This window comes from Crassostrea angulata, chromosome 8 (genome assembly GCF_025612915.1).
Source record: "Crassostrea angulata isolate pt1a10 chromosome 8, ASM2561291v2, whole genome shotgun sequence".
Lineage (NCBI taxonomy): Eukaryota > Metazoa > Mollusca > Bivalvia > Ostreida > Ostreidae > Magallana > Magallana angulata.
The window spans coordinates 2,343,992-2,354,356 of NC_069118.1; the positions used below are offsets into that span (position 1 = coordinate 2,343,992).

Sequence of the window (10,365 nt, forward strand, 5' to 3'; positions counted from 1 at the left end):
ATCGTCAATAAGCTTTCATTAAACCAATTTGTACCACCCCAAAATACACACATCCTTTTATATCTTTAACCCCAACCAATTATATCCAACGTAAGCAAGTCACTTTTATTCCAACTTGCTTCTGTCCTATTATTTACACTATATAATAACTGACAATATTTATAGTATTTTCAATCAAATTGTATATGCTTTCACTAATAAACTCAAATGCACAGGGGCCAAGCCCGTTTTAACATTAATTTCAATGTAACCATTACATTGAAATAAATGTTAAAACGGGCTTGGCCCCTGTGCTCAAATGTACAGTTTACAAACCTTTTCAATTCGACATGGCGACTCGGGTGTTAGTTCATCATATCTATTCCTGTTATCATAGATACTGCACTATTGATTTTAAAGTCAGGAGATAACCTACCTGTCAATAGAAACAGATAACATGTATACTGTAGCTCAGATGTTACAACTAGCATATTTTGCTTGTGTAGACGTAATAGTTTTTCGATTGATGAACAAACGGCAGTAATGCTAGTGAAGTTGCGGCTCCACTACTAAAGAGATTATCTCAGTACATGTATCTACTTTACTTTACTGCTAAATTAAGAGGTTAACAGACCTTGGCGGTTACTTGAGTACATAGCCCGTAGGTGGATCTAAACTTCGTTTTGGAGCCTAGACTCTAATCCGAGTCTCCTCTGACTGTTAGTCCCGCTTTTATTCTTTGATGTTTGTAAACATCTATTCATAAAAAAGGATATTTGTAGAATTTTTAAAATGTGACCGTTTTCCCACTTATGAGGCTCCGGCGGAATGGTAATAAAACTAACAGTTTAGATTTCTTGATCCTAGAAATGCCTCAAACCAAAAAAAATGTTAAAAAAATACCTGGTAATGATTAGCCTTGTAGTTTTCAAGAACGAGTTAGAAATGTAAACGGCAACATTTGGTGAATGGCAATATATGTCACCTGGTTAGGGTTACTTTTGTCATCTTCAAAGAAAACAGACGCAGGAGTTACGCAATTGACTTTAAGGTATATACAATTGACTTCGCTCCTCTCTTTTTGGGTAACTATTTTATGACACCTGTTATCTAAAAATGTTGCATCATATTTTATAATACCAAGTTTTAAAAAGTTTTATGGCGGAAGGCTTTTAAGAAGAAAATAAACAATTTTTATAACTCAATAGTTTTAGAGTACTGTTACTTTGGCGCAAACTAAACTTTCAGATAGTTTGTGTATTATGATATACTAGTATTTATGTTGTTCTGAAAACATTTGTGAACAATTTTTTGATTTTTCTATCGATATAATTTGGCAGATCTAGCTTATATTTCATAGAAGTAAAAAAAAATTAACTCCAATTTTTGCCAAGAATTAGTTTATTTCATGTCATATCTCAATTTTTTGAGATGTGACCTCTACTTTCTTTACTTTTATATAAGACACTAAATGTATGTCTATTTGTATGCAAAGTTTTGAAAAGTTAGCATTACTATTATTTTATTTATTTGCGTTATAATCTGATTGCTCCAAAATTTTGTAACAATCTTTACATTTGCTGTTGTATTCTCTATGTACTGCCATTTGAAGCCATCAGTAAAACAAGGTGTTTTAAACTTTGACTTAAATAGTATACTATTATAGTCACTATATGTGTTAAACTTCATACTGTATTGAAATTATAACTTAATTATAGTTCAATTTTCATGTCAAATTTAAGCAATATTTTCATGGAAATTTGTCATTTATGTTCGGGACCTAAAAAAAAAAATGGCACGTGACAAAGGTCAGAAATAAAATAAATCAACATCTTAGGTCCCCATCTTTACATCCAAGATATTTTTGGATGATTGATATTACTAGTATTTCAAGTGCTTTTAAGGAATAAGGAATCATTCTTTGATTATTATGAGGTGATAATTTCGGAAGGGGCGTGGTCAAGTCGAATAAAGCTTGAAGAGCTTATGATAGATTTGATCACGCTCCGACCGAAATTATCACCTCATAATATTAAAAAGAATGATTCCTTATTACTGATACTTATATTATTTCAAATTTGTACACTTTAAAACAACATTATTTTAAAACCACTATTTTTTATGTTGCACATGCTATGTATTAGAACGCGGCGCAGCCAATACCGTTTTTCTGCTAAGCATCCATTTTGTGTCACTGATGTTTTATGAAGTTATTGGGTTTTAGGGTTTAAAATGGATTCGGAATGCTAACACAGACAATGAAGATGAAAATGCTAATATTCTAAGTTAAACTATCAATTCTAAAATGACAGATGTAATGAAAGAATAATTTTATGGAAAAAAATTAAAAGATACCAGAGGAAGATGTTATAGTGGGTTGATTTTTAATGCATAAATATTTGGCTAAAGATGTCATAGTTTAAGAACTATGAGTGCATAAGGTTTGTATAGAGTTCAATGGGAATTACGCCACCATATGAATGTTATGCTAAATTTAGAATTCATACCACCCTCGATAATAAATAGAACCATTTTAACAGGACCTTGGACTTTTGTTAGGATGTATCTATCTATTTCTTGGTCAAAGCAAGTTGAAAATAACCTGGTTTCAAGTAAAATATGCATCAGATTGCTTGTCTTAGCTCAAAAGCCAGACAAATCTTGTTGATTTCAAAGAGCATTGGCTGAGTGGCCAGCAATGAAATAGACGGGCCTACGTCACATTGCTGTTTGACACAACTACTAAAAGTCCAAGCTCTTGTTAAAATGGTTCTATCTTTTTAAGAAAAAATAAAACAACATATAAAAGAAAAAAATTCTTTTATTTGTTGTAGGGATTAACTGTTAACATCCATTTTCATTTCCTGCCCCAGTCCCTCTTTTGAAAGATCTTACATTAAATACACAAGCGCAAGCTATAAGGCATACTAGGTACACAAATTTAAATATGAATTTACGAATATATATACATATACTAAAACAAGAAATGAACAGCGATAGAAACGATGCATTTTATCAAATCAAATTTATCGGACGACAAAAAAAAAGTTGAACAAAATGAAGCAGCCAAACAAGATAAATTACAACTTATACTGGAATATTACACTTAGTATAAGATATCACAAGAATCATCTATATCTGTACAGAAGAACTTATTCATAGACGTGTTAATTACAAATGAAACCGTACAGGTGGGTATAACGAGTCGATAAGTGAACCGCCTTATCATGAAAATAAAGGACAATCCTCTGAAAGGTTCATATGTTGTGTTATGATTTTCAACTGTACACCTGAAGAGACAAAAACGACTGATGACACAATACTTTACATAATATATACAATGTATACGTAGTTTGGATTAGATTCAATTTTGTTTGCGTTAGAGTGACGATTACGTCACATGTCAGTATATAAAAATAAATCCACTTTTGTTACGTGGATATCAAGAATACACTTGGTTTGTTTTGTTCACTGTTGGTTTGTTTGTTTGTAGTACTGGATTTTTTTCACGTCACCCGTGTTGTACTCGGCTACAAAAAGGTTGTCTCTGGAGTCCACACACAATCCCCATGGAGTCTCTAACTGACAGTTGTCAATGGAGCCGAGGAATTGTCCGTCCTGATCCAGGATGTGGATTTTTCTGTTGTTAGGGTCTGATGCTAGGATTCGACTCTGGCTGTCTGTTGTGATGCCAATTGGTTTAAATTCCTTTTTGGTGGCAGAGGTGGAAACAGGGTATCTAAACCGTAGTTTTCCAGCCTGAGTGACCACCACTACTGCATTGGCTTCACTATCGGAAACACAGATATCAAGGTTCCTGTTCTCGCTGATGTATTTACTTGAAATGCTCGATGAAAAGAGAGGTTTACCTGTGTCATCGAATTGAATAATTTGTTTCTCTTTGGAGTCAGAAAAACGCACAATCTGTGATTTATAATCATCATCACTAACCATGACTACCAAGAAGTCTCCAGAACTGGTAGTGCACACATTGCGGGGTTTCCATTTATTCCTTCTGATGATCACCTGGTCTGATGTCGGAGTGCCTTTGATTATGTTGACGGTTCCCTTTCTGTAATCAACATAGACCAAGTCCCCACTCTTTGTCACGGTTATGTCTAATGGGGCGATCCCTGACGTGGTATCCATTGACTTTTCATGGTTTCCTCGAAGGTTGAAGAGTTTCATGGTTTTATTTAAACCACTGGTCCAGATTTTCTCATCATCAACACAGGCTACTCTGTGTAGGTCTTTATACCCAGTATTACAGACTGTGGTAAAGCTTGCTTCATCAAGCTGTGGTCTTTTCGTGGGAGAGGGTTCAGCTCCTGTGGTCCTCCTTGGGGTGACTGGTTCTTCTAATGCAAAAGATGACGCAGACGGAGGGCCATTTTGATGATCATTCTGGATATTTCCATTAAACTTCTGCGGAGAAAATTTGTCTAAAAGCAATTTCCTGAATTCATCATTCCTGGACTTGTATGTAGAGACAATGCGAATATCTTTGGAGTCCATTAATGCTTTAAGATCAGTAATGCTCTTAGGGATTTCTGAAAGGGTAGAAGCAATCTTTTGGTACGCAGGATAAATATTTGTCTCTAGCTCTTGTAGATCTCTTTGTAAGACCTCTTTTTTGTTTTGGAGTGCTGTCTTCATGTCGACAATTTTGTGACCTTTGTGCACTGTAGAGGAAACACAACTCTCACAGACAGGGGTGTCACAATCCTGACAGTGGCATTTACAGTCTAAAGCTAGGTCGGAATGTGTCTGGCATTTAGGATAATCTGGGGTGGGTCCTCTTGGCTTGAGAAGACTCATTATATGAGAATCTTTGTTTGAAGCATTTGATAAATGATTGCAAATGCAAGCGCTGCATACTTTCACCTGGCAATTCTCACAGTTATATTGAGCTGCAGAGGTTGTGCATACGTTGCAGAGAATAACATCTTGGGCACTGTTCGAGGGCATCATAATGAAGACTTGTTTCGATAATGGCAAACATGTCAAGCTGAAATGAAAATACATTCTCTTTTTGAATTTAGAGACTTTCTTTGACATAAAAGATATGAATGAAAAAAGTGAAATATTATAGGATAGCATGAAAAACATGACTCGTATCAATATTTAGACAATACAGAGAAATTTGTCTATAAGTTACTTTAGTTCTGACTATAACGCGAGTAAACTGTTCGAAACCAGCTCAATATAGCAATAACTCTATCTATACCTTAGTATTTTAAGGTGGAATAACACATCTGGAAAAAGTCACTCAAATTAACGGCAAGTTATTTGATTTATAAAGATATAACGATAAATAAACTGTACATATGTCAAATAAGCGAAAAATTTGCAGTTTGGGGATAAAAAAAGAATATCTAAAATATTCGATTCAGTAAGTTAAAACAAAATTTTAAGCCACTGCGGGATTCGAACTCAGGACATACGGATCACAAGCCTGACACTTTAACCACTCGGTTATATCACCCCTGCAAATGTTATTGTCATTTAAATTTTAGACCGAGTTTTTTTTTTACCCTTTCAGTTTCGCAGTAAAAATATCGTGCCTCTTACGTGTTTATAGCCTATTTCATAGAATCTACAGGTACTTGTAATCAAATATAAAATCTAGAGGTTTATTGATTTTAAACTTTATCTTCATTAATTGCATGGTGGATATAAAACGTGTTCTAGAAATAAATGTGACAATAAAGAACAAAGGTTTTTTCTGCTGTTGCAACACTCATTTTTTTGAAGACTATTTTTTTAAAACCATGGTATTGCAAACAACAAGCATCAAACATGGCCATGATTTTCAAAGCAACCCAATGTTTATATTTTCAACCACTCTACACGTGGTTGAACACGAACGATAACTCTGTTCTGAATAGCATCGTATAATTTAAATAACCGCTAGATGGGAACAAAAAAATATATCTTAAAAGATGTTCATGTTTCAACATAAATCAAGTAAGGATATGATATGAAAAACGACCAGAACTTACGTATTTTAAGAATATTATCCGAACACATATACTTCCGCTCGAAATTTCATAGGAACTGAACAAAGCTCGGTGAAATCTCGTGAACATTCATTCGAGAACCTCTGGATTTATTATATACTTAGCAACGATAAAGAAACATTCTGAACACATTCGCAGGGTTGGTATAGTTAGGTACAAGTTGTTGTCGAAAAAATCCTTTTAATACTAGTACTACGCAATGTCGTTTCGAACAGAGGTCAGCCATTTTATGATGATGTGTTATTCCACCTTAAATTCTCTTCTATTTATTTACAATACCAAAATATGAATCTACCTTAAAGAATAAAAAAAAACCAACAAACTAATATTCGTCAAGTGTACCTGAACAAAATCAAGATATCTTTTTTCACAGATGAAACAAAGTCTCAATTTATTGATGGATTAACTGTCTTTAATTATAGGCTTAACAAATCCGTCTTTTCGAACATGTTGCATTCCGGCGATTTATTCTTCCCTGCAGCTGGGGACTCTAGAAGCGCCATTACAAACCTAGATAGTACCAGTAATGACAAGAGCCTGTACCTGACCATGTCTCGATTGTATTCATACTTCTCTAATTCTGTATAAAAACTAAAAGTTTAACTATATCAATTAATCAAAATATTTACTAACCTCTCCCACCCAACATGGCGGTTCCAGTGATTTGCTCTTCCTGGTCTTCCTCTGTGTGTGAGATTTGTCATGTGAAGAATTTAAATGTCCCACATACACCCATTTTAGTGTAAATATTCTTCTGAAAGTTGTAAAGCTTTAAATGACAAAAATTATTTAAATTTTGTGTGATAATCGACAGTGAGATGCGTATTTGCATAATTTTCGTACAGAAGTCACAAGTTCAGACTTAGCACTGTATTCTGAAAATGAGAGAGACGTCTATATTGTAAATGGTTATGCCATGGTCATAGTTTGAATTACTAAATGAGCATGCAGTAACCATAATCACATTTATAACATAACCCAGTTATTCACCCATCAAATGTCCACATTTCTCGCTAAGAATGCAGTCTTAGTGGTGGGTTTTTTTCTCGGTTACTGGGGCCTTTTTTTTTTGATTGGTGGAACCTTTGAAAAGGGGCATTTCGGAAAGTCTTTTTGCGTGACTATGTATAACCCCCCCCCCCCCCCCACATCAAAGAAAAGCTGGCTGTGAAGATACTATTTTACTATTTTAAATCTCAAATGAATTCGTGTATAATTCAAACATTTAATTCTTTTTCTATTTAAATAGCACTAATTGTTTCACCTTTCTATCAGATACCAGCGATGTTTTTAAGGCTGTTTTGGCATAGTTTTCGACCAATTATATTTATTCTTTCTTTCTTTATTTCCTCCCAAAGGAGATTATCATAACATATTTACAAAAATACAAACATATAGACAATTGTAGAGAAAACGATATAATATAGGTCTACTATGATGCAAGATCTAGTACATACAATACGTAATTACCAACAAGTTTACAGGTGTACACATTCTATAAGGCAATACCAAAATATAAAGTATTATTATTTATATGACACTGTAATCCTGTGACATTTATGTGTATGGACAGGATGTTACACGTGACATTCTATAATAACATGCTGCTGCATCCCTAATTAGGCGGAAATTAAGAAGGTGTAAACTATAAGAAAAATCAATAAATGAAAGGCCTGGGAGTGACCTTGTGCCTAAAAGAAACAAATAGAGGTCGTTATTACTAAGTCCACATAGGTCAGCAGATAAGTTAATGTCGAAATTTTCTATAACAGTTTGCCACCAGGCTTCTCTAAATAAATAGGTTCCATCACAAGAAGTAGTAACATGTTCAAAAATATTTGTGAACAATTTTTGACATAAACTGCAGATGTGCGGGGGAAGGTCTTGGAGAGTCCAAAGCTTAACAATAAGTTTACAAAGAGTAACTTCCTGAACGTCGCTAGGAAGTTTCCATATCCAGTCTGGTCTGCTGTTTCCAGTTATATGTCTGAATTGAGTAAAGTCGTTGTCTCGGAGCATGCGGTTTGATCTAAAAGTTGCAAAGTGGTAGAACACAGCTGAGTTTACAGTCTTTTTCCATTCAAGTTTATTTAGAAACAATCCATTTTGTAGATACGAGTTCAGATGTTCTAACAGATTATATTTATCCAGAAGGTGAATTATGTCGGGAATAAAGCCGTAGTGTTTGCAGTTTGGAGAATCGAGGTATGAAAATAGGCGATGAAGAAAGATCTTTTTCGTGAGGCATTTTGTGTCCATTAAACAGAGACGGCCAAACAACTGTAATTTACGTTTGTCAATTTCGGAGGCTATTGGTAAAAGTCCAAAGATTGACTCACACATATCTGATCTTGTATGTTTTGGAAGATTCATGGCGTGTTTACATATGAAGTGCTGAAATACATCCAAAGCGCGGTTGTCCTTCTGTTTAAGGTCACACCATAGCTCACTACCGTACAGAACACTAGGAAGAACAATCCGTTTATAAAGCTTGGAAAGAGTTGCGGGATTGAGGTGTTCACTTATTTTGAGAGCAAAATACGTTTGTTGACCTTTTCTACATGCTTTTGCTGTTCTTTCTGTTGGGTCAAGCTTAGCATCTAGAAGAATACCAAGATGGTTATATGATTTTGAAATTTTAATGGTGTCGTGGCCAAGTTTCCAGGAAAGAGAATTGTTGTTGATGCCTGTTGGAGAGAAATATAGAACATTAGATTTGCTTGCGTTAAATTTGAATCGCCATCGAATAGAGAAGTCGTAAGCTGTGTTGAGAAGGGTTTGAAGACCTCGTGGTGATAAGGCTATACAAGAAATATCATCTGCAAGTGCTGGATTTGAAGATCTAATGCTGTGGATTCCAGTATTTGGGTTTTGGTTTTGTAGTTCTTGTAGGAGATCGTTTATAAAGACTAAGTACAGGAATGTTGAAAGGACTCCTCCTTGCCTCACTCCTTGGGATATAGGAAACCAGTTGGAGTTTTTCTGATTCACGGCAACGGAACAAGATGTGTCTGTATGACAATCGTCGATAAGGGTCCAAAGCGATCCTTTCACACCGAGTTGATGTAATTTACACATCAGACCATGTCTCCACACAGTATCGAAGGCCTTCTGTGTGTCGAGAAAAGCAACATATACTGGACTACCTTGCTCAAGGTTATGAAAGACGGTTTCTTGTAAGTTGAATAAAGCTGTTATGCATCCAAGTTTTGGCTGGAATCCTTGCTGCTGTGGATTTGGAAAGGAAACGGAAGGGAGAACATGGTCACGAATCCTAAGCGTAAGAATTTTTTCGAAAAGTTTCATTAAACAAGGAAGAAGAGCTATCGGTCTATAGCTGTCAGGTGAGCTCTTTGTTTTGTTGTTGCCTTTGTAAATAGGAATAATGAGATCTGTTTTCCAGATAGATGGGATTCTGCCTATGTTGATAACTGCATTAAAGAGGTGTGAGATGCAGGCGAAGAGTCGGGGTCCTCCAAATATGAGATGTTCGTTCTGGATACAGTCGAGCCCAGGTGCTTTTCTGCGTTTAAGATCTTTGATAGCCTTGGGTATTTCGGTAGCGGTAACTTCACCCCCCGGTAATTTCGAAAGTGTTTGAAGTCGTGAGTTTTCCTGAATAAACAAATATGAGTTTTCTATGGTTTTGTAAAATTCTGAATCAAACATTTTGCTTTTTGTTGGGTTATAAATTTGTTCAAAATACTCAGCAAAACAGCTTGCAATTTCATCCGGGTTGTCAACAAGTCTGCCATCGATTTCGATTTCCTGATAGAATCTTGTGTTCCGGGGTCGCTGACGTTTAACAAGTTTCCAAAAGAGCCGCACATCACACTCGGAAGCTTGATCAATATCGTGGAATACCGATGTCATGTATCTGTCGTGTTCAGCATTAAGTTTATTACGGAATTCGCGTTTAGCTTTTTTATAGTTCTTGTAGGAGTCGTGTACCATGCCTCTGGGACGACCATCGATTAACCAGATATTTCGCATTTGGCGCTCTCGGTCGTGAAGGTGTTTGACTTCAGGTGTCCACTCGGGTCTTAAGTGAGGTTTAAATTTTGCTACAGGAATAAAAAGGGATGCAGCAGTGTATAAAATATGGTACAGTTGTTTGCAGAAATTATCAAGATCTACAACAGAACTCAACCTTTGTTCAAGTAAAACGTCTAAAGCATTGTTAATATACAGTTCATAATGTTGCAGTTGGTTTACATCTGCCTTATGCCAAGCTGGTAATGAGCTGCTATTTTTACAAGAATAATTGTATTTTACATGTAAATCAATGGACATTAAAACTGGAAGATGGTCAGATGTAGAACTGAACGTGCCTTCTTCCAGAATACGGTATTTATTTACGTAGTTG

At 35.4% G+C, this 10,365-nt stretch overlaps 1 protein-coding gene across 2 annotated transcripts; it reads right to left on the reverse strand.

Annotated features, from left to right (window-relative positions):
- Positions 1-2,796: 2,796 nt before the first annotated feature.
- On the reverse strand, positions 2,797-6,768 carry LOC128159375 (uncharacterized). 2 transcript variants are annotated; one of them, XM_052822434.1, is made up of 2 exons: positions 6,633-6,768; positions 2,797-4,987 (listed from the first exon to the last, which is right to left on the reverse strand). In XM_052822434.1, exons 1-2 carry the CDS (start codon positions 6,701-6,703, stop codon positions 3,448-3,450), a joined length of 1,611 nt encoding a protein of 536 aa, XP_052678394.1. In that variant the 5' UTR covers positions 6,704-6,768; the 3' UTR covers positions 2,797-3,447. The 2 variants fall into 2 exon arrangements, with proteins under 2 accessions (XP_052678394.1, XP_052678395.1); XM_052822435.1 differs by lacking the exon at positions 6,633-6,768 and adding an exon at positions 6,342-6,604.
- Between the last annotated feature and the right edge of the window lie 3,597 nt (positions 6,769-10,365).

Excerpts from the sequence above, each read along its gene's own strand:
- LOC128159375 (XM_052822434.1), bottom strand. The coding sequence starts at position 6,703 with ATGACAAATCTCACACACAGAGGAAGACCAGGAAGAGCAAATCACTGG. Across the intron at positions 4,988-6,632 it reads CGCCATGTTGGGTGGGAGAG|CTTGACATGTTTGCCATTAT; the intron begins GTTAGTAAATAT and ends TTTTCATTTCAG.